The sequence below is a fragment of the Anthonomus grandis genome, chromosome 22 (genome assembly GCF_022605725.1).
Source record: "Anthonomus grandis grandis chromosome 22, icAntGran1.3, whole genome shotgun sequence".
NCBI lineage: Eukaryota > Metazoa > Arthropoda > Insecta > Coleoptera > Curculionidae > Anthonomus > Anthonomus grandis.
This window is the reverse complement of record NC_065567.1, coordinates 42,493,684-42,519,853: the sequence shown is the minus strand read 5'-3', so window position 1 is coordinate 42,519,853 and position 26,170 is coordinate 42,493,684. Positions and strand designations below refer to the sequence as shown.

Sequence of the window (26,170 nt, the reverse complement as noted above, 5' to 3'; positions counted from 1 at the left end):
TGCAACTCAAATATGAAAAGTGCAGATCATAAAAGTTTACAAGAGCAACTCCTACATCCCGATCATTATCAAAAGATTCAAGCTTTAAACCCTGAAGATCCAGTGGCTCGACTTAATTTTTGTAGGACCATTAGAAATCTTCAAAATAGTAATCAAAATTTCCCACGTTTGATTCTCTTCGCCGATGAAGCTGGCTTTGGACATGATGGTTTAATAAACCTTCATAATGAACATTATAGGTGCGACGAAAACCCTCATGTAGTTATAGAACAACGTTTTCAGAATAAATTTTCTCTTAATGTGTGAGTCGGGATATTGTCGACGATCATTTAATAATAGGGTGACATTTGTTCCTGCAAAGGCTAAATGGTGAGGTCTACTTAAACTTTTTAGGAAATGAAAAGGCGTGAAATGTGTCTGCTACAAAACGGCGCTCCACCCAATTTCAATAGAGCAGTAAGGCGTAGGACCGGCGTGGTAGACGCATGTGCCACTTGCATGTTTGCTTATGGGGCAATACAGATAGAAATGGCGTGGCACAGGCGTGATAAGTCACGCCACCGCCACGTCACTTCGACGCCACGAGTGGCCTACACTAGTGGTTAATGCCATATACCAAACAGCGGTTTATATTGCTTCTTTTCGTCTATTTGGTAAAATTCGGGATGATTAATTATTTAATACTGAGTTTTGTGAAGACGTGCAACAGTATGCAGTTCTATACGACTATAGAAGGTCGGATTACTGCAATAGAAGTGCACAAGATCAAGCATAGGAAAAAATATCAAATAAATTCAGTGAAAATGGTAAGTATGTACGTCTTTATTAACAAAAGATGTTTAAACTCGTGTTTACATTACAAATTGTACTTTTGTTTCAGTAACCGAGTGTAAAGACCGCTGAAAAAACATACAAGGAAGCTACTCAAAAAATAAAGCCAAATTAAAAACAAAATCAGGACAAGGAACAAAACGAGTCAAAGAATATTATTTGGCCCCACATCTCTCCTTTTTGGATCCTTTCTTGAAGTCTCATAAAAGCAAAGGCAACGTGGATCAAGAGTCTGCCAACGCATCATCGAGCCACCACGCAGCTGAAACAGGGTCACAATCTAATGAGTCTAAAGACAACTCCAATGCTGATGTACTCTCACCTTATAACATTCTATTCAGTCGTTCCTCTCGGTCACCTGTACCATCTTCCAGTACGTCTATCGATGATCAACCGATAGTAATGAGAGCTCCTAAAACACTACTACAGAAAGATGATTTTAGAAAAAAAAGAAGTTGGCAGCTTCAACCGCTATTAATGAGGTCAACCAGCAAAATTACCAGTACTTTGAAAAAAGGAACAATTGACGGATATCCAAAACAGCACGAAAACGAATGCCACAATCGATCCTCCTGACCCAGACCTGGCGTTTTTAAGTCCATGAATTCTGTTCAGAAGCGGCGTTTCAAAATTGGAATTTTGAATTTAGCCAAGCAAATACTATCCTCAACCATTCCTAAAGCCTCTACTATCCCAATGGATAGTTCTCAATCTTGGATTAAAGATTCGATAAATAGAAATCTAGATTCAGGACCGTACAGGACACGGATGAATTTCATTTGAGTAAATTTATACAATACAATAATTAATATTAGGGTAACATTATCGTTATTTTTTTTGTTTTAGATTAAACAGAAATAAATTCACTTAAATATATTTCCTTTAACTTACCTCAGCGTTATTAACAACCTTTCCTCTGGGCTGACAAGTTCTCTCCAATTTGTAGATTTCTTCTGAATATTAACCCTTACTAAAGCTAGTATTTTATAAAAGCATTGAACAGAAATTCGAAATAAACTTTGAAAACATTCAGGGTACATATTGAGCTCCCGCATAACAATAAACAAACCACCAGTTTTTTCTTTATCTAACCACAAGGGATGTATTCAGTAACTCCTTTGCCTTTGAATGTTAGCTAAATTTACAAGGTTCAACATATCTTGATAATCTTCGTCATCCGAAAGCATTGTAACTTTACTACACAGTCATGTACGCAACAAATAAATGACAATAATAACATTGAATCCCTTTCTATGTGAATTGTGCGCGCCACGTCCGTTCCATTCCAGTCCCACGCCACCCGCATACGCCCGTTCTGTGTGAATTGCGCCTAAGAGAACGTTTATATCAAAATTTCCCTGAATGATGGATTGGACGCGGTGGATTTGGGCAATGGCCTCCCAGATCGCCAGATCTAAACGCTATAGATTTTTTCTTTTGGGGTTACCTAAAATCTCTCGTTTACAAAGTTCCTGTAAATAACCGTGAAAAGCTGGGACAACGGATTATTAACAATTGTAAAATAATTAAACAGAAGGAAGGCATATTCTCTAGGATTCGTCGGAACTTCCAAAGAAGAATTAATGTACGTATTGAAATAGAAGAGCAACATTTTAAAAATTTTGTATGAAAATATTACTTTAAAATTAAAGTAGGTGTGTTATCGTAAATAGTTATTTTGGTTAACAAATTACACTTTAACAAGTATGTTTTCTGTATTAATTTTGAAAATACGAATCTTTAATTATTAACGGTACAGTTAATGTTTAAAGTCGTTTTTCTCGGAAACCCTTAATTCTACGATGACGCAACAATAGCATCTTTTTAAAAGATATTTTGATGCTCTTTACTAATTTGACATCCAAATTTTTAAAAAGATTAAAACAAAAAAGTTCGTCAGTCATTTTCCTAAGGTGAAGGAAAGCTTAAGCCTTTTGTCATTGACGACTAGCGTCAAATTAATAGTAAAAACAAAGAAATGAAGAAATAAGGTAAATACAAAGAAACACTAGTAACATGGGTGCGAAATTTGGTGAAAATCAGTACACTAGAAAAAAGTTATTAAAAAAAATAAGAAAAAAAATATTTTGTTTAAACACCCTGTTAATTTTGAGTATTCGAAAAAATTGTATAGAAGTCTGTTGCATTAATTTTTCATGCAGAATCGCCCACCGAAATCCTGACGTGTAATTTCCGGACACCCTGTATATTTCAGCCGTAACACACAACACCAGATTTAAATACATTTCTTTCCTATCAGGCAAAATAAGGATTTTTAAAATTGTACACTCAATGTGGTGTTAGTACCATATTTCATAATAAAGACATAAAAAAAACGTTTGCATTTGCAAAAATTATTACAACATCATATATTAGAATAAAATATAACAAAACAAACTTATACTCACGTTCCACTCCTTACTAAAGGCGGAGGAGGGGCTTGGGACAAGGTTCCATAGAAACCTCCTGACGGTCTTATATGTCTCGTGGAAGCCGCTGGCGGGTAGGTCGTTCGCACTGCTGCACTAGCTGCTCTGGTTTGTGCTGAGTGATAAGATGGCTGACCACCTAAAATAGCAAATTAAATGTAAATCAGATGATAAAAACAGCCGGTTCCATAGCTCCTTCTATTCAGCCACCAGAAACGAAAATAAGAAGATAATGAGTAAAACTTTCAACCTAATATGCATAAAAACTGAACCGTGGGTAATCACAATCAATGAGTTTGAATTAGGAACGTAGTCGGTATATACCACGTGAAATGTAGCTTCGCAAGACGGAGTAGCTGCGTTCTAATTTTCCAAACAAAAATTTCGAAATGGAGTGCGACATTTGTAAACAAGCTGTGCGAACATTTAAATGTGACAACTGTTTAAGGAGGTTGTGCGACACTTACGTCCTCTGAAGTGAAAGTAATAGAATTAAGAAAAAAATTTTAACTCCTGGTAGATTCACCACTGACTCTTTTAAATTTCATGAGGTGACTTTCGATGTGGTTAGAGATAAAATAAACTCTCTTAAAAATAAAAAGAGCAAAGACTGTTTTGATCTTAACGTTAAACTCATTAAAACAATAAATAATGATAATAAAAAATATTATCATTTATCCATTGACAAATCTCTTAAATGCCTGCATAAAAGAAAACATTTTTCCTACATCCTATAAGGTGGCTAAAGTGATACCAATATATAAAAACAAAGGTGCAGTTGATGATGTGTCAAACTATCGCCCAATATCACTGTTGCCAATTTTCTCAAAGATTCTGGAATCACTCATGAAGAATCAAATATACCAACATTTTAAAAATAACAATCTCCTTATGCAGGGTCAGTTTGGTTTCAGGAGTAACAGGTCAACTGCATTGCCTATTGAGAGTTTGGTGGATTTTTCATCAAGGGGTCTGGAAATGGGTTTCGACACCTATGCTTCATTCTTTGACCTGACAAAGGCCTTTGACTGTGTATCTTATGAAATTTTATTAAGCAAGCTCTGTTACTACAACTTTCATTCAGAGAGCATTGCCTTTGTCAGGTCATACCTGTATGGCCGACTCCAATATGTGTCATACAATGCTAGTGTATCTGATGAAACAGCCATTACATCATGGAGTACCACAAGGATCCGTTCTAGGCCCACTCTTATTCCTTATTTATGTAAATGACTTGCTTTATTTTACAGACCGGGCACATGAGCATAAGTTGATCCTGTTTGCTGATGACTACTCTACTCCAGCATCATCACCCGGCAAAACAGAAAATCGCCAAAAATAACCTTTCTAATAAGAAATCTATCCAGCTCTGTATCAAGGGAAGTTTTGTTATTGGCTTATCATGGTTACTTAAGCTCCGTTATGTCATATGCTGTGCTGAACTGGGGTCACTCTACTCATGGGGAGAAGATAATATCTAGTTTACAGCGCAGGTGCATGAGGGCTATGACTGGTTTGGGGCACCGTGACTGTTGTCGACACTGTTACTCTGAACTTGGCATCCTCACTTTTCCATGTTTATTCATCTTGCAATGTTTGACTTCTATAAAAAAATAATCTACCATCATATTTAACACACAGTAATATACGAGTACATCAGTATTCAACTCGAAACAATCTGAATATTTTGCCAGAATTTCGCAGGCTTGGGAGAACCCGCAGAGGAACTGTTTATCATGGGATTTGTTTCTATAATATGTTACCATTGCAGGTTAGGGAACTTAATGAACAAGCTTTTATTAAAAAAATTAAAAACTATTTATTAAAAAAGTCTTTTTATTCATTTGAAGAGTACCTAAATAACAATTTTAATGACCTAATTTAACTGTTTTATAAATATTGTGTGTCTATTAAACGTATTTTTAAATTGAGTGTCTGTAGATTTTAATTATATATAAATTTTAGAATCTTACTGTATATGTGCGTATATAATTTTTATTTATTAATTTTAGTCAATACTTAAGTTTTAAATCATGAAATTGCATTTTATATATTACCATTTATATTGACTTGTAAAAACACTATGTGTAATATTACGAATAATAAAATTAAAATTAAAATTAAAAAAATTAAAGTCATATTATGAAATTGTTTTGCACAGATCGCAATGACTTTCATACACTTTTGCATGATCTTATACAAAGCAAGCAAGAAATAATATTAAGTAAGGAGGAAATAATCTCATTCCTTAGGCAAGAAATAAAAATCTCAAAGTCAAGACTTGAAACCGTACAAATTCTACCACTACAATCATTTGCAGAGGGCGTTAACAACAAATACAACAACTCAAACATACCAATAAGAACAAAAAATCGTCCAAACCTAATTATAAAACCAAAGGGCACAGAGGACTCTGAAGATACAAAAAGAGACCCTGTATAATGGAGAATATCCTTGTCAGATCATTATGCTGTTCTATGTGAATTTGACACGTTTTCTGTGGAAAAACCAGCAAGAGTTAATTATGGCAGAATATTTAGTACAACAAACTATGATAGGTTTTACCAGCAATGTAATAATGCTTCTTGGGAAGATGTTTTGATGTAATGTATATTAGTATGAATATTAATAGTATGTAAAGTATTAGTATTATGTAGTATGAGTATATAATGTATATAGTGTTGGACATTAGGATCTCCTGTAGTGGTGGAAGTGAAGGCAGAGGCAGAAAAAAACATTTCCTGAATGTAAACAAATGTGTGTTTCCGGCTTTGAAGGTCAATCAGGAAGCATTGTTGCCAACTCAACTAAATGATATTTCTTTCATGATTTAAGGAGAACATAGAAAAGGGTACTAAATATGGAGTTGCTAACATATGCATAAAATGTAGTAAAGTGACCACATCAGAAATAAAAGTATTGGAACTACAAAATAGAAGAATTATGTGAATTTTATGTAAAAGATGTACCAAATTTGATACATTTGAATTGTTAAATCAAACAATAAGGGATAAAACAAACATTATTGAGAGTAAAGGTGAAAGAAACCATTGCACTGCTTAGAAATAAAATTAATGATTTAGAGCTTTTAACCCACCAAAATGTAAATACAACACCTTCTTATAGCAGTGTTGTTAAAACAATATTTAAACCATCTGAGGAACAAGAGCTTGTGAATAACATTTCTAGCATATTAATCATACCCAAAGAACCACAGAATGCAAATAAAACTAAAAAAGATCTTCAGACAAAAGTTAAATGATCTAATTTAAAAATTGATATTAGAAACATTAGGTCAATCAAAAATGGTAGTACGCTGGTAAAATGCCATAATCAACAGGACCTTGAAGCTGAACAGAACCTACCAGATTATGATATCCAAGTGACTAAACTGAGACAGCTACGCTTTAAGATTGTAGTTTGAACGCTGGGGATCTTGAGATATGTATTCGGGAGCAAAACCTATATTTTAGCGATAATGATCAGCTCAATGTTACATATTTAATGAAAATGAGCATAACAGTACTTTCACAATATTTGGAGAGGCATCACCTCGCCTATTGCACAAAATGATTTATGATAGAAAAGTATTGAATGGAATTCTTATCATGTATATGAAGATCTTACAATGCAGCAATGTTTCAGATGTCAGGATTATTATCACAAAAGTACACAATGTAAGAGCCAAACTGAAAACTGTGGATATTGTGTGGAGGTACTGAAATCATTAAAAAATGTCACCTGTATATGATTAATCCATTAATACATCCTCATCTGCAACTACTATTGATTATTTGTGTACAAATTTAAATGATGTGTCATGTAGAGTACTCTCATCTGGTATTTCTGACCATGAAGCCATTCTCGCTAGGATTCCATGCAACACTGTATTTCCTTCATATCATTATATAGGAAGAATTTTCATCAGAGCAAATTTCAATGCTTTTTCTTCTACTACAGCTTTGGTTAATTGGAATGCAGTTGAAATGGCTCCTGACCCGTTTACTTTGTTATTTCATGTGCTATGTGACAAGATCAATCAGTGTTTTCCTAAAAAGAAGCTTAAAATGAAAAATAGAAAACCATGGGTCACAGCAGGCCTCAGAACTTCAGCTAAAAACCTCCGTTTTTTGGCTAAGTTGTGCAAGTATACAACTAATGCAAACATTATTCTTTATCATCAGAATCGTAGTCTATACATCTTTATCGTATCTTTATCGTAGTCTATACAGAAAGATGATAAAAGCAGCAAAGGTTAAATATTATAGTGACCACTTGAATGTGTCCTCAAATAGGCAGTGAGAATGTTGGTCAATTATAAATGACTTCAGGCATTCTCACAAGAAAGTTTCAGAACCAGAAGTAAGACCAAATCGTTTAAATGATTATTACTGTAATATTCCTCATTTATTTCTCAAGGACGTGAATACTAATATTGATCCTTTGCATTATTTTCAACAAGTGTCAGTTCAAAATTCTTTTTTCTTTTATCCTGTTAGCCTTACTGACGTTGAAGATGCAATTAAAAGCTTAAAAAACCATAAATCAGCTGGAGCTGATGGAATATCATCAAAATTACTACTCCTTTTGCCTGACTCAGCATTGAGTGCCTTAGCTTCTGCCATAAACAATTACTTTTATAATGGCATCTTTCCAGCATGTTTGAAAGAGGCAGTGGTTATCCCTCTTTATAAGGGTGGAGATTTGAGTCAGCCTTGTAATTTCCGTCCAACTTCTATATTATCTACCCTCTCCAAGATAGTTGAAAAACTTGCAAAAATCAGAATTTTGTCTTTTTTGCAACATAATTGCATTTTATCTGCAAATCACTTTGGATTTCAAACGGGAAAAGGGACTCAAGACGCTGTTTTCGGCTTTTTGGAGAGTGTCTATGTGTCCTTAAATTCTGGAGAGTCTGCGGCGGCAGTGTTTTGCGATTTATCCAAGGTATTTGATTGTGTAGATCATGGAATACTGCTGTCTAAGCTCAATAATTATGGCTTTAGAGGTGTGGCATTGCAATGGCTGGAATCCTATCTGTCTAATCGTACCCAAAGAGTTACAGTATCTGGATGTTTATCCGATTCCAGATCCCTTAAAACTGGAGTACCTCAGGGTTCAGTGCTAGGACCACTATTATTTTTGCTCTATGTAAATGATTTGGGTTCATTTAAACTGCAGGGCAAAGTGGTTTAGTTTGCTGATGATGCCACCATTTTATGGAATCATAGAGATTCTGATAATGTTAGAGCCCAGGTTTTTAAGGATCTTAAGATTTTATTAGAGTGGTGTGCTGCAAACAGGCTTGTTTTAATGTGGGCAAAACCTTTATTATGGGATTTAAGTGTGACGTTCAGGGCCTTATGTTTAGTGAAAACTCCCCCTTGTGATACAAAGAAAGCTGTAAGTTCCTTGGTATTACCATTGATGGTGGCCTTCACTTCGAAGATCATATCCTAAATCTTGCATCAAAATTATCCTCTGGATGCTTTGCAGTAAGAATGGCGGGGCATGAGCTGGGAGGGGTGGTTGCACGTTCAGTGTACTTTTCTCTTATTGAGTCCCATCTTCGTTATGGCTTGCCTTTTTGGGGTTTAAGCAACAAGGGATTATTAAACATAATTTTTGTGATTCAAAAAAAGGCAGTTAGATACCTATATTCCTCTGGGTTAAGAGATTCTTGTAAGCCTCTCTTTATATCTCAAAAACTCTTTTTTCTCTTTTTATCTTAGAAACAGCTACTCTTATTCATAAATGTCCTAAACCTCCCTCTAACACTTGTCATATGACTCGCCAGGTTAACGATTTTCCCTTACCAATCCCTACATCCTCCCTCACCAAGAACTCACTCATATACCTTGGCAAAAAAAATTACAACCATGTTCCTCTATGTATCAGACAAATTTTAGAAGTTAAGAAATTCAAAAAGAAATTAAAATCACTTTTATTATCCAGGGCATATTATAGCCTTGACGATTTTTTTAATGATACCTTTTGACCTGTGCTCTGACATCATTTTAGTGTTTTAGTTTTGTTTCCTATTAAATATTTTAATTTACTTCCTCTAAATTCTGTTTTATTGACAGCTTTACTTTATTTTTTAATCAAATTTATTAAAAAGATGCTTTATTTTTTTATTTTTTCAATCTGTTTTGTTATAATTAATTTTGGTAATGTGTGTAAATTTTATGGTAAAATGTTTTAGATGTTATGTTTGTTTGAAATTTGAAATTTAAAGTGAATTTGGATTTTTTTAGTTTTTAGGATGCTTGTACACAAGATTTTGTTCTGTCTTACGTAATATAGCACATTTTCTTTCTTTCTTTCTTACATATAATCCACCTTATATTTAAATCGAGCACTGTTCCAGAATGTTTTAAAACCTCAGTTGTTACTCCCATCTATAAAGCTGGTGAAAGATCAAAAATTACAAATTTTCGTCCAATTAGTGTGATTATAAATTTTGCTAAAATTTTTGAAAAAAGCCTAAAAGAACGACTCTCTAAATTCTTGTCTGATAATAACATTTTATCTAAAAACAAATTCGGATTCCGTACAGGTATATTACAGACGATACTGTGGCCATTTTTGGTGAAATTGGGGAAGAGGTGCGTGAAAAACATCTTTAGGTTTAACAATCAAAAATTGGCTAGACTCTTTCAAACTTACATTAAATGTTGACAAAACCAACTACATAGCTTTCTACCTAACAAATGCCAATCATCCTAATTTCAATAGCATCCAGGTAAATGGATTTGAGAATGATATAAAGGATGAACAATTAAGGAGTAATCATTGACCAGAACCTCAAGTGGAAACAACATGTGTTAAGATTAACTAATAACATCAGAAAATTAATTTGAAAATTTTATATAAGGGAAATTCTAAATGAACAACTTTAGATATGTGTTTACAAAGCTCTTGTAGTCTTTACTGAGATATGCTATAATAGTATGGGGAAGTTCTTACGACAATGCATTAAAACCTTAAAGACAATCCAAAATCCTATTCTTAAAATCATTTTTAGAAAGGATAAAGTGTTTCCAACATACCTACTTTACAGTGAAAGAATACTGGCAATTCAATCTTTATATATTTTAAGTGTTTGTTCTTTTATATATAAAAACCTGTACATGTTAGTCATACTTACCAAGTTAAATGTTGAAGGAAACTTACAACTTCCCAATAATACTACCAACCTAAGCCTTAGGTCATTTCACTATCTTAGTGTAAAAATATACAACATTTTGCCGCTAACATTAAGAATGGCAGGGAACAGAAGAGAAATGTATCACTTTTATAGCTCATAATTTCGAAAAGTTTTCCACGTTATTCTGAATCGTTTTTCTTGATTCAAAGTAATAAAACTTCTTTTTTTTTTAATTCAATTATCAAGCTAATTAAGTTTTGTAATAATTTTGAGCAAATGGTGCACATCTAGATCTTATTTTAATATTTATCTAGTTCGTTTTTATTGTTAAAATTTTAGTACTATAGTTATTATGGCACATACAGAAATTAGGTTTTGTAGGTACCTAATATAATTACAATAATAATTTTTTTCATAATATAAACATGTACGTATAACAATATAATTTTGGTGATATGAGTATGAGTATTTAGTTAGGGATGAAAAAATGACTGATATTCGAACAGGGTAAATATATGTTTAAAGTAACTAATAAAATCGAAAAAATCTAATATAAGAGTCAATTTATGAAACGTTTTATGAAAATATTCACAAACATTATATTAGGACCATGGTACAATTACACAATCCAGCTTATCAGGTCGCAATAATATTTTACAGCATATAATAGCTTACCAGAAGTCATTAAACACATGGACTCAGTTGCAAAATTCTCAGAAAAACTTTTAAATTATTTATTAGAATAAGTAGATAATATATTTCGTTGCTTATGCATTTGTAAATGTTTAAATGATATTTATTTAAATAGTGAGGGTGAAGATGTAATTGATTTTCTTTTTTAGATATTTTATTATGTTCTAATTCAATTAAAGTTGCACACTGTGAATGTTATATATCCTTGGTACCAGTGCATGTTTTAAGGATTTTTATTATTGAAGTTACAATAAAGAAAATATTATGAAAAAAGGGTCTAGAAAAGGGAAATAAAATGTATAGAATAATTGTGATATATTAATAACAATAACAATGAAGCTTTTAAAACGGACAAAGATATGGCTAATTTCTGCAATGATTTATTTTATAAATATAGGTATACACATGAAAAATAAAATTAAAACTCTTAGTACAAATGTAATCTTATCTTTTATATATGAATATGCCAATCTGTACAGAGGGGTAAATTTATTGTTGTCCAATTAATTGCAATTGTAATTTGTAACCAAAATGTTTTGATTAGAATGATAGATAATTTTAAGAATTATGATTATAAACCTAGGCGTAGTGTTTTAAATTTGTGTTGGTTTTTTATGTTATATGTAAATGTACCTAGACCAATTTCTACTAATATTGTAACTTTAAGTTCTTCTGATGAGAATAAATCAAATTTAGGATGTTCACCGATTAATGTACCTGACAACTTAAACACCCAATTACCGTATATACTCCTTAGTACTTTTAAATGTTCAATCTGTAAAAAACAAAATCAATGAACTTCTTATATTTTTAGAGAGCCTAGAATATCCAGGTTTTGTATTACTATGTGAGCACTGGTTAAAGTCATCCGAACCAATTTACTAAGAAAATTATTTAATAATGGACAAGGACTGTCGCAAAAATATGTCACATGGAGGTTCGATAATTATTATGCATTCAAAATTAGTTGATACTCTAAAATTTATTAAAGTAAGTACGTTTGACTATTTAAATGAAGACAAGGTGTTTGAACTGTCTTTCATTACAGCAACACTGCTAATGTGTATGTACAGTGAAACCTCCCGATACGGACACCTCCAATAGACGGACAACTCCCTTGAGCGGACATTTTTTTTGGTCCCATTGAAAATACACTAAATTCCCATATGCTTTAACGGACACTCTCTCGGGCGGACGCGGACACCTAAAAGTGGTCCGAAGAACCGCTAAACCTTCTCTTGAGCGGACACAGAAAAAATTTAAACACGCAATCGGGGGTTGCATTGGCGCCAGAGCCTGGGTTTTCCCCGATACGACAGTACTCCTCGCATGGCGCCGGTTTGTCGGGATGTTTTTGTGTTTTGACTGTTTTGGCTTTAGTTTATTGTCGTATCTTCTAGCGTTATTAGCATAACAACCGATATGTCGTCGAAACGTAAAGTGCTAACTCTTAAAGAAGAAGTTGACGTAATTGAGATTTTTAATAAAGACAAACTAAGCTTACGCGACTTGCAAAACGGTTTGGAATAGGAAAAACACAGGCAGCTGAGATTATTAAAAATAAGGATGTTTTATTAAGTAAGTTCCACTCAAATATAAAGGTGAATGAAAAAAGAAGCTTCCTAAGAGAAGAGGGCAGAAATATTGACAGAGAGTGCTATGAGTGGTTCATTAGAGCCCGAAGCAAAAATATTCCATTATTAGGTAACATACTTCAATTATTACACATATTACTGTATATTTTACATGTGCCTATTATCTTTTTAGGTACAATTGTTAAAACGAAAGCCAAAGAAATCGCTGATGGTTTGGGGTGTAGAACTTTCAGTGCATCAGAAGGTTGGCTGCAAAAGTTTCGTACCAACATTGCTTTTAGAACTATCAGTGGGGAGGCCGCATGTATTGGAGGTAAATTTTCAAAAGAGAGACTGACTATACTTTTTTGTGTAAATATGGAGGGACAAAAAGAAAAACCTCTAGTGATCGGAAAAACGGCCAAACCAAGAGCATTTAAAAATATTAATGTGAAAAAATTGACAGTTATTTATAGGTGGAATAAAAAAGCTTGGATGACCGGTGAACTAATGGCCGAATGGTTAAATCAATTTGATAAAAAATGATGCATGAAAAACGAGAAATTTTATTATTTCTCGACAATGCATGTTGTCACCCAAAGGATTTTTAAATTGATTTTTTTGCCTCCAAACTGCACTTCTATTGTACAGCCTTTAGATCAGGGCATTATTAAGAGTTTTAAAACATTTTATAGGACAATCATTATTAAAAAACTTTTATTAGCCATAAATACTGCTAAATCAGCCCAAGAATTAGCCAGAAAAATACACGTCCTAGATGCAATTTACTTTATAAACATTGCATGGGACCAAGTGACAAAGAAAACGGTTCAAAATTGCTTTATTAAGTCTGGCATTACACACTCTAATAGTTCAGAAAATAGAGCAGCTGGAAATCTGGGAAAATGAAGACGAAATTCCATTGTCACTTTTAGCTCAAATGTTGAGGAATAAGGATAATTTTGGAATGATAAACAATAATGATATCAACGAATTTTTTAATGTAGACAATGATTTAATATTGGAGCAAATTGATGACCTTCCTCTGGAGGGTTCGAATCAAGAGGAAGTAGTGGTATCATCCGATGAGTCAGAAGAGGAATACGTTGAGGAAGAAGAGGAATTGACTACCTATCAACAGGCTTTTAATATGACGCAACAGTTAAAACGCTTCACTCAGGCTAGGGGTGACCTATCTGCTCTAGATTTACTATCTAAGCTTGATCTTCATTTCCAAGATACTTTGCTCAACAAAAAAATCGACAAACGTCTTTATTAGAATATTTTAAACATAAACAATGATCTTAATTTGTACATGTGTTCCAAAATATTTACATATTATTTCTTACAAAAATCTTTATATGTATATATGTACTAGTTTAGTTTATTTTCGGTTTGTTATTTCATAAGTTTTTGTTTTGGTTTGTTTTTTAAGTTTTTTTTTTTTGCATAATTATAATTATTTTGTAACCCTAATTATATACTTATTGTCATAAAATAATTAATATTAAACTTGTTTAAAAAAATAACATTAAAATTGTTTTGTGTGGAGATTTTAACTGTCAATAATTAATTAATTTTAATGTCAACTCATTAGAGTTTATAAATAATAATCCCAACTTACTTGTTTGTCTTTTAAAATCTTGTGCTTTAAATATTATGCTGAAAGATCCAACCAGGATAATTTCTCATTCTACAACTCAAATTGATTATGTGTGTACCAACATTGAAAATGACAATTTTGAGTGTAAAGGTATAAATTCGGGACTTTCTGATCATGAAGCTGTAGCATGTCATTTTACTATAGCTTGTAAATCTAGCATAGTTGGCGGAAAGAAGGGTAGAATTTATAATTATAGTAGATTCTTGCAACTAAGTTGCTTGTGCGACTGGCAGAGCATTATGACTACTCCCGATCCCTTAGAATCCTTTCACAAAATGTTATGTGAGATCTTCAATAATGCATTTCCAGTCAGGATGTTAAAGAAAAAATCTAGAAAAAATTGGATTACTAAGGGAATAAAGGTATCTGCCAGAAAAACAGTTAAGAAACAACAGTTTTGTTAGTTATTTTAAGACATATAGAGCTTTGTATAGAGTCGTTATTAAGAAAGCTAAAAATAATTATCTCAAAAAAAAGTAATTTAGGTAATATTCAGAGAGAAGCTTGGAAAGTGGTCAATAAACTGAGAGGGAAGCAAAGCAATATTTCATCCTTACGTTCAAATATAGAACCTAATCAATTGAATGAATTTTACTGCACTATTGGTAGGAACTCAGCAAGTAAAATTCCAAATTTTTGTGATTTTCATCAATACTTTGATTACCAAGGTGAGTCAAATTCATTCTTTTTCTTACCTGTTGATCTTGTAGAACTGAAATCAACTTTAAGAGAAATAAAAAAAAAAGAAATCTTCTGGTTATGATGGAATAACAGCACTTCTTAAATATTTCTAATGCTGCATTAGATAATAATAAATTTATAAGCAATAAATAGCATTACAATCATAGTAACATACCCATAAATATATATTTTTTGTAAAGCACCTAGCTGAATGAACAGCTGTATGTGCCGATATAAATTTACATAAATCTATTATAACTAATTAGAGTGTATTCAAATAATACCAATTTTAATAAAGTTCTAATTGTATCATTATAAACTAAAACAAACCTACACCTATTCTATACATACAGTGCTTTAATTTCAAAACAATCCACCCTTAATAACTTTCTCAAAAAAAAAAAAAAAAAAACACGTCAAATTAGATATACAGGGGGATGTTTAATTATGCATTTACTGAAGTTCTGTCAATCACCTCCTCACCTCCAGCTAACCTCACTTTAATATGTCAAATGGGAACCCCCATCGTGTGATACATCATAGTAAGCAGCGTAAAATTCTCTATTCAACGGTACCAAAAAAAATGAAATCGGTAAATGTGTAAGCAAATAGTTAGCGAAAATGTCTAGAAATAATGAATATTTTATTTACGCCAAACTTTGGTATGTCAAATGGCTACCCCATGGTGTGATACATTATTTTAAAGGGCATTCATTATGCTATCAATGGTTGAAAAAAAATAAAATTGATTGACCAAGAAGCAATTAAAGTATAAATCGCTAGGGTAGAAAAACAAATTTAATTAGTTTAACAAATTTATTTTATTAAATGTTCAAAATGCGCGCCGTTATTAGCAAGACAATAAAAAAGCCTATTTTCAAACTCCTCACGAACATTGGCAAGGGTCTGCCCGCTAATTTCTCTGCATTCTTGAAATATTCTATTTTTAAATTCTCAATACTCTCAGGTGGGGTTTTATAAACTTTGCTTTTTAAGCAGCCCCAAAGAAAAAAGTCTAGTGAGGTTAGGTCCGGAGACCGCGCAGGCCATTCGATTGCACCACGTCTGCCAATCCACTTTTCTCGAAAATTTTCATCAAGCCACTCTCGAACTACCAAAGTGTAGTGCGCTGGAGATCCATCGTGCTGAAAATGTATATTATTTTCATTCAATAATATAGCACCATGTTGATCTACTTGATTTTCTTTCCATAGATTGGATGATGGAAGGGTATATTGCATTTTCTAAAAGGTTTAAATAAATTTCGCCAGTCAAATTTTCTTCCAAAAAAAATGGCCCGATTATTTCATTTCCATAAATTCCTACCCAAACATTAATTTTTTGGGGATATTGGGTATGGCCTTCCCGAAAAACATGCGGATTTTCATTATCCCAGTATCTATAGTTATGTCTGTTCACCAGGCCATTTAAAAAAAAAGGTCGATCCGTCACTGAAGCAAATGTTCTTCAATAAATGGGATCGTCGTCAATTCGCTGGCACATCACTTCACAAAATTAAATTCTCCTATCAAAATCATCTTCTCCGAGTTCATGAAGAATATGAATTTTATAAGGAAAGAATTTATTTTTTTTTTAAACTTTATGTACGGAATCAGTGGAAATATTTGTTAGTTTTGCGGTCTTTCGTATAGACAAAGTTGGATCCATAGCAAATTGTCCTAGTACTTCAACTTGGCATGCTTCATCGACAACTCTATTTTCATATTTTTTCTTATTGCAAATCGATCCCGTCTCTTCAAATTTTCGTATCAATTCTAATACGTATTTTTGGCTCACGTTTTTATCTTGATACCTTTCATTAAATGCTCTCGCGGTTCTGCGAGCACACCGATCTTGAGCTCCATAAAGGAAAATTATTTCTATTCTTTCGGCTAGCATATACACCATTTTATTAACTCACTGTTTTAACTAAAATTGAAAAATTGCACGCGTCAAACTGACAGTTTTAACAATAATAAATCGCCTGCTTTTTAAACGCCTTAAAAATGTAAGGTATTGCAGTGTTTTTTTGTACCTATTAGGTAGGTTTCGCGAAAAATATAAGTGAAATAAATACACATACAAAGTTATATGACTGCAAAGATTTTTGCAAAAAATTTGAAGACACTCTTTTTTCTCGCAAATAACGGTACACATTCTTTACTTAAAAAAATAAATAATTTGCTTGAACTAAATGTACTGTTTGTTACCACACATTTTAACTTCTAAATTGCTTGTATTTTTTTGTTGATGATTTATTATAAAAAATGTTAGAATTTTAAAATGATGTAGGTACCACACTAAAAGTATTAATTTAAAATACCAAAGTTTGGCGTAAATAAAATATTCATTATTTCTAGACATTTTCGCTAACTATTTGCTTACACATTTACCGATTTCCTTTTTTTTAGAACCGTTGAATAGAGAATTTTACGCTGCTTACTATGATGTATCACAAGATGGGGGTTTCCATTTGACATATTAAAGTGAGGTTAGCTGGAGGTGAGGAGGTGATTAACAGTAAATGCATAAATAAACGTCCCCCTGTATATCTAATTTGACGTGTGTTTTTTTTTTTTTTTTTTTTTTTTTTTTTTAAGAAAGTTATTAAGGGTGGATCATTTTGAAATGAAAGCACTGTATATTACTATCAAGAACTTTTTAGATAATATTTCTCTTAAAATTTAAAATTTATATATTAATTTCCTGATGTTATTTTTTAGTTTGATTATATGACTTTCCCACTTCAAGTTTTTGTCAATTATTATACCCAAATATTTTGTATTATTTACTTCCTTAATATCGGTTTCAAAATTTGGCACCGAGATACGCGAATATCTAGGGCGATGCAGAGGCAGAGAAAGCTATGTAATTAGATTTATTTAAATTAAGTGTTAATTTATGATGGTCCAGCCAGTGTTTTATTTTTATTAATCTCCTCTGTGCCTTTTCTTTCACATTCTCCCTAGTCTCTCCTGAGAAAAGCACAACAGTATCATCAGCATAGGATATTGTAACAGTATCAACGTTCAGATCTGTCAAGGAATTTAGATAGGAGATAAATAATATGGGACCAAGAACTGTTCCTTGGGGAACACCAATTCTTATGCTCATTGGCTCACTGAAAGTGTCTCTAATTTTCACTATTTGTTTGCAATCATTAAGATAAGATTTAAATAGTTGTAACACATTGCCTCTAATTTGGTACAGATACTTGGTACAACAGATACTTTGGTAAGTGCCATAAATCAGTCTTTTTCTACAGGCATATTTCCAGAATGTCTTAAGATAGCAAGAGTAATTTCCTTGCATAAGGGTGGTGATCCTGAAACTCCCTCTAATTACAAACCCATAGTTCAAAATTATTGAAAAATAATAAAAAGCCGTATTGTATCATATATGATGCAAAAAAATATAATTCTGAGTGAGCAGTTTGGGTTTCAGGAGAACAAAGAAACATTGGATTCCATTTTTTTCATTTTTAGAGTCTTTATATCTGGGACTCAACAATGGGGAGCTTGCGGCAGCTGTATTCTGTGATCTGACAAAGGCATTTGATTGTGTTGATTATGGAGTGCTGCTGTGGAAGCATGAGCGGTACAGATTTAAAGGGCTGTCTCTTCAATGGTTTGGTTCATATTTAAGAGATAGACAGACAGTAACTGTAAATGGTGTGTTGTAAAGGGAGCAATTTGTCATACATGCTCGATTGCATGCCAATTTTGTTTTTACTGTACATAAATTACATGGCAAGTCTAAAGGTCACGTAAATTTACTCAATTTGCAGAACATGCAACAGTGCTGTGGCATGATCTTAGTGCTGCAAATCTAAACGAAATAATAAATAGGGACATTGCTGTGATAAAAATGGTGTGACTCTAATAAATTAACTCTAAATATTGCTAAACCCAGTATTATAAATTTTAAATGCAGTTTAAGTAAAGTATCCTTGGGTACAAGTGCTTTAAAAAATTTGAGTGAAAATAAATTTTTGGGAATAGGCATAGACAATAAATTAAAGTTTGAAAGCCATATCAGGCTACTAAGCAATAAACTAGCATAACAATTATGCTCTTAAGGTAGTGTCCAAGGAGGTTGAGTTGAGTTTTGCCAAAAATACTTATTTTGCATTACTGGAATCAAATCTAAGGTATGGATTATGTTTCTGGGGAGCATGTTGTGACCAACTTTTCAAAAGTGTCTTTGTGTTCTTTGTAGTCTATCAGATACATCTGCAAAATTGGAGTGAATTCATGCAAAGAACTTTTCATTTCACACAAAATCTTAACTCTGCCTTCTTTATTCATTTTGAAATCTGTTTGTCTTATTCATAAAAAATATAGAAACCACAGCAATGTAACAGAAAGACATGAATATAGCAGTAGAAGGGTCAATGATGTAACTTTACCTATACCCAACAGTACATCAATAAAAAAAATCTTTTATTTAAGGATGGTAAAAAGCTGTACAATCATCTTCCTGCAGATATCAAAGAGATTCATAATAAAAAGGTCTTTTGAAAAAAATGTAAAAGGATTGCTTGTTGCAAAAGGCTACTTTGAAATAGGAGACTTTTTACCAGAGAGATTTTAAATGTACTGTGTCCTTTTTTAACATGCTTTAATATTAAAGTCTTAATATTTTATCAATGTATATGTACATTTAAGTTTTAATTTTAATATTGTAGTTTGTTTATTTGTATTATATGTTAAATCTAGTTTTATTGTATTCTTACTATATTATGGTTTGTTCATTTTTTTTTCTTTTTTTTTACAGCTTTGTCAACAAGATTTCTTATGACAATAAAGCTTATACAAATACAAATTTCAAATTTCTCAAATAATTCAGTTTTCAAATTCTTCCATGTATTTGACCCCAGTAAACCAAAACGAGATTATTAAACACATAGCGACTTTAAAAAATAATTCATCACCAGGTTTAGACCAAATTTCTGCTAATCAAACTAACAAATAAATTCATTTCAACTCCTTTAAGCCATATTATAAATTTAATTTTCACAAGTGGCCAAATACCAGCTTATTTTAAACAATCTGTGATAACTCCAGTACATAAAAAAGGTTTAACTAATAAGATTAAGAATTATCGCCCAATTAGCCTTTTTAAACAATTTTGCAAAAATTTTAGAAAAATTTATTAAAGAACACTTAACAACATTTCTGAACTCACTTGGAATATTCTCGGAAAATCAGTATGGATTTACAGAGGGCCTGAATAGATCGCAAGCAGTATATAAAATAACTTCAGAAATAACAAAAAATGGAAATACTGGTAAAAAAGTACTTTGACCAATTCAAGTAGACCACCTTTTAATAAAATTTTATTGGATGATATTAATAATGAAGAGATCTTTGAAAAAAAGAAAAGTAAATATTTAGGAGTTATAATTGATCAACACCTCAAATGGACAGAACACATTAATCATCTTGCTGCAAGAATTAGATATTTGATCCAAAAATTTTACATACTAAGAGAAATTTTAAGCACTAAACTTTGTATTCTTATTTATAAGCCTTCGTAGAATCTCTAATAACATACTGCATCATAGCATGGGGCAGTACCTACGAAAGTACATTGCAGCCTTTGAATGTAGCACAAAATTATGTTTTAAAGGTCATTTATAAAAAAAATAAAATGCATCATACTGAACTTTTATATAATGAGAATATAAGCAATGTAGAATGTCTGTATATTCAGCATGTGTGTTCATTTGTTCATACCTCTGATATATCTAAAAGAATTACTAGTCACTTACAATTCACCAGAAATAATGCTCTTAATTCTGTCACTCTTCTTCCGAACAACTTTCACCACTTAGCAAAAATTTGTGATATTAGGGTTAGTGATAGGATTAAAAGGTTGTATTATAGTACAACTTATTTTAATTTTAAAAATGCTGATTTTGTAAGTTTGAATGATTATTTTTCTTTAGTGGACTGGTTAGTATTTTTGATGATTCAGACATAGATAATTCAGTGAATAACTTTTATGAAGTAGTTTTATATGCAATCTCACTCTATGTACCAAAAAAAAAATATAAACCTTCCAGGTTTCCTCTTTGGTTTTCCCCAGAATTAAGGAATCTTGTTCTATCAAAAAAGACTGCTTATGCTAAATGCAAAAGTACTAACTTAGCTAAAGATATATCCTGTTTGCTAACCTACATACTAAATGTAAAGTTCATATTGAGCAATGCTATAGATCTCCACATGTTGAGAAATAGATTTAATCAGGCTTTTGACTTAGTGGATTTAAAGCCTTAAAAACTTAAAAGGTGTCTGAGTGAGTTTACTCGTTGAGTACTATGTGTTAAGTATCAAATAAATTTGATTGCTTTTACTTTTCTTATTTTGATTATTTTAATGTTATGTTTTTAGTTGCTTTATATATTTTTTTTTTGAAGTTTTTGGAAGTTTTATCTTATTTGTATATCTTGGGCTGCTACATATTTATATACATGTAGATAGATATATTATTGATTTATAGAAAATTTGGATATTTAATAGATTAAGTTCATTATACAATATCTTATTAATATATTTGTTGATGCCAGAATAATTATATACATTTAGGGTTAGGATATAATTTATTTTGTAATTTTGTTAGAATGGGGACATCCCGTAAATAAATAAATAAATAATTGCTTGTACCTTCCATTAAACATGAGAAGCATAAATTTAAAGTTTATAGACTGCTTGGGACCCAAATTCTACAATTTGTTGCCAAGGGAAATTAAAATATTAAAAAACAGAAAAAAATTTAATGAAATGGACAAAGAATATATCTTTATAAATATGAAAAAGTTCCAATTATGCTTATTGAATTGATTTAGGAAAATGATTTTATGGCATATGTTTTCATTTTGTAAACAAATATCTATTTATTTACTTATTTTGTTTTTATAATATGGGTGTTGTCTAGATTTAAGATATGTTTTTTTGCTGCATCTTAGCTACATATTCCAGTGAAGATGTATCTTTAAATAAACAGCACACACATGTATTAGGTTACCTAGGTGCTTATGGTTAAACAAGAGATGGTATGTTGAATACTTTATGTAATATCTTTGATTTGATATTTGTGACTGAAAATAAAAACAGCATTTTATTTAATTATAAACTTAGTTATTGGTTGTCAGTTGACTTCATGTATGTTATTTTTTAATTTTTGTAACTTAAAGATGTTTCTGTCTTCACTGTATAAATCGGCAGAAAAACTGGGCCCACTTTTCTAACTACATTATTCTCTTATTTTTAAAAATAAGGAAGTTAACAATAATGCAGAATTAATTTGATGATTTTGAAATAAGCATATTGATTTAAATTTTATTGGTTGAGTTAGCTTATATAATAAAACTGATGACAAATGAATCTATAAATTACTATATTGTGTATGTTACTTTATAGATTTACAAAGCTTTTGACACTGTTGATATAGACATTTTGCTCAATAAACTAGATAAAATAGGATTTTGAGGAATTGCTCACAATATCATAATCAAAAAATTGAAAACATTTCATAGAAATAACTAAATCAAAACCTGCAAATAAAAATCTAAGTGTTGCTGTTACCCAGGGGTCCAGTGCTTGGGCCTTTAGAATGTTTATTTTATATTTAAAATCTAAAATATTTGGATCTTACAGCAAGATAATTTGTATTTGCTGATGATACAGTCTTGGTTTTATCAGAGTTGAACAAAATCACACTTGAACAGGTGGCAAATAATGATCTCAATGTGTATTAGGTATAGATGAATGTGTTGTAATGAACTTTTTAAGTGTAAGTTTAAGTAATACCATATATCTAATTATAATGCAAAAAAATAAACCAAACTGTGATATAAACTTGCATCTTAGCAATGTGATACTGACTGAAGTTCCAGAATATAATTACTTAGGCCCAAATATATCAAACAATCTCAATGAACGAATCATCAATCAACGAACTCAATAATTAAAAAAATTGTTCTAATGGTGGGTGCAATCAAAATAGGTACAGAAAGTTTAAATAATAAATCAAGACTTTTACTTTACAACAGTTTTCTTCATATCAAATATTTAATACCATACTGGGGAAACCTCCCAGGATACCAATTAAATAAACTTTAAAGAATTCAAAACAAAATTGTTAAGATCATATCTAAGTTACACATTAACTAAAGAAGTGTACAATGCAATCAAAATATCAACTTTTAGAAAACTTTGAACGAGTAAAGTTTATTTTTTCTATCAACAATAAAAACCTAAAACCCAATTTAAATCTATCACAAGTGAAAAACTAGGTACCCTAATCACAATTTAAGATTCAACAATGACTTTAGAAATAAATACTTAAGGACTGTTACATCACAAAGATCTCCCTCATCAAGTAGTATAAAAACATACAATAATGTACCAAAGATTGTAGTGGAAGCAAGAACAATAAAGCAACTTTGCATTAATCTTAAGATCTATTTCCAATAATTCATCATTAATAAATTGATTTATATACATAACTTATTATTATAAATTTATATTTAAAAAAAACGAATATTTATAAGATTAAATTATTGTAATTGCCATATATTATATCTTTTCAAATTAAATTTAATATGGGTTCATTTAATTCGGGTGTTTCAATTTTTAGTAGAATATTCTAATGAGCTATTTTATGTCAGTCATATAAGCATTGCTATGCCGAGAAATTACATACAATAATACCAATAATCTCTAACTCAACATCTATGCCATATTTTTGTTATAGATGCTACAAGTCAGAACCTTGATGAAAATCAGACAATTAGTTTTTGAACTCTTGATGATATTGAAATTGGAAAATACAATACTAATAAAAAATAATGTAAATTATTTGATGAGCCCTAAAATCAATCAACTTAAAACTCAATATAACCTAACTTACCCATATTACATTTTGCATTTTAGTTAATTATGGACTAATTTTTATAACTTATAAGTGTTTCTGTTTTTACTGTGGAAATTGGCAGAAAAAAAGTTTTTATGATATTTTTTAATAATCATCTTAGAAAATGTAAGCTTTTTTTCTAAATAGAATAATATCATAAATCTGCACAACCAGTAAATCAACTTCTTTTAATAAATTAAAGACAACTCACATTTCTAAAGATTCATACTTTATACCAATAATGATATAGACTTGGATTTTTTGATAATTGGGGTAATACTACTAAAAAATTACAACAAAAAATATTTCTATCCTACACATAAAAAAAAATTAATTTACATTACCTGCAATGCCATAGTTATTAGCATATACATGATGCAAAGGTCCATTGGAAGCAGCTTTTGCCTGTGTAGCAGGTTTAGGACTTGGAGGAGGATGTGCTGCCATCGGAGGTGCGGCAGGTTGCCTCGTCCAATGCACATTTTGAGGCATAGCATTGTTCCTTCCACTAACTAATAACTGAGTAGAATCCAAATTTTTCTTTGGCCAATAATCCTCAAATATTGTTCCAGGGGGAAAATAGTTTTTTATATCATTTAAACTTATCACTGAACACGAGTCATGTGCAAACAATTCATTCCTAATGCCCTGCACCTTACAACAAAACTTTAAATATGAGAGGTCCCAACCTTCCAACTTATCTGCTCTCTGCTTCAGGTTGTCCGTTTCACCCTCAAAGTAAAATAAGGGCACATATTTTTGGTCATTATATACAGTATAAGGAACCACAGATTCCCTGTTAATTCGAATAAAACCACATCGATTCGGCATATCATTTTCTACATTATTAACTAACTTATGATAACAGTGTCCTAAAAATTGGTAAAATTCATTGGAATCTGCCAGTCTTACTATTAAGTCCCTTTGAGTAAACTGCTCCCTTCCAAACTGGTAATCGCAATGTTTAAGATTGATTTCATTCAAAAGCCTAGCCTCTGCTTCTGTAATGTAATAACTTCTTATATTTGTGCAGTTGTACAAATCTTGATGCAAATAGTTTAACCATTTATTTAGGACTTTCAATTCTACCATTCTTACAGCAACATAATTTTCACCAGAACGTATAATATATGGTATATGTGTTTTACCCATTAATGTCCATCCAAATCTACCTTTACTGGATTCTTCATCTATTTCCTTCAGTTCCTGAATGGAGTTTGCCAATGGATTGTTGGAACTGTTTTTATTTTTGTCACTTCCTAAGTAGTTAAGTATATTCATGCCTGGGGGTTGTCCAGAAGGGGAGTTTTTCTGAGGAACTGCCATTTTAGCTTTATTAGCTTCAACCAACTTAGCAGCCAACTCTCTGATCTCAGGATCATCCTGCTTTTCCTGCTTAACACGACTATTAATTCCATTATTAGATAGGAAATTAGTTATTGAGGGATTTGGAGCTGATACAACTGAATTACTTTTTGCATGATTATTCATTGCGGTGCTCATTTTTCAAAATTAATTGTCAACAATTTTCATTGGTGGTTTTGTCAACAAAGAGTCACTTCCCATGTTTTGTTGCATCACACTGAAGTTATTAACTCTAAAGTTCATAGAATACTTCTGTTACAATTTGGCTGCAGTTTTCTAAATGTTTAGATTGTTTACAAAAGAGTTAAATGAGGTTAAGGCGGATTTATTTCCTTACTTGTTTAGCGGCCATAGCGCCATCATGAGAAACACTTTATGTATTGACTTTATTATTGTTAGTTCGTTGAAATGGTAGTATTTACAGCCGGATAATCTTAACTCACACGTCCGGCTGTGTAGTAGTCACCTTATTTATACACAAATTCCCGAAGTTTGGCAATAATATAAACGGTTTTAAAAGTAAGTTTTCGTCAGCCCGCTCCGTTTCTGTCATACAACAGAACCTTCAACCTTACGGCCTTACGGACGACACTCGGACGGCGCTCGCGGCTCACTTCGGGGCCAGAAGATACGTTCGGCTCACATCGGCACTTACGGGACGTTTTGCCTAGTCTCTCTACAGGGATCTAGCACCCCACTTAAAATACTTTTTACATTTTACAAGAACATATTAGAAAAGATGGCCGACAAACCAAATTTCAACCAATCGCGTTGCACCATTGACATTTAACAGCTGTGACGTCACACGTCGTAATGACGTATTCGCTCCCTATACGAGGCTATTTACGCCGTTTCCAAGGTCTTC

General features: G+C 31.8%; 1 protein-coding gene across 3 annotated transcripts in view; it reads right to left on the bottom strand.

Annotated features, from left to right (window-relative positions):
* Positions 1-25,968, bottom strand: part of LOC126748107 (uncharacterized) — a 98,969-nt gene extending 73,001 nt beyond the window's left edge. The window contains exons 1-2 of one of the 3 annotated variants that reach the window (XM_050457110.1): positions 24,285-25,968; positions 3,240-3,399 (exon numbers count right to left, since the gene is read on the bottom strand). In XM_050457110.1, the coding sequence (XP_050313067.1) occupies positions 3,240-3,399; positions 24,285-25,443 (1,319 nt within the window). In that variant the 5' untranslated portion in view covers positions 25,444-25,968. The remainder of the gene's footprint in view (positions 1-3,239; positions 3,400-24,284) is intronic. The other 2 variants (XM_050457108.1, XM_050457109.1) reach the window with 2 other exon arrangements.
* Positions 25,969-26,170: the final 202 nt, after the last annotated feature.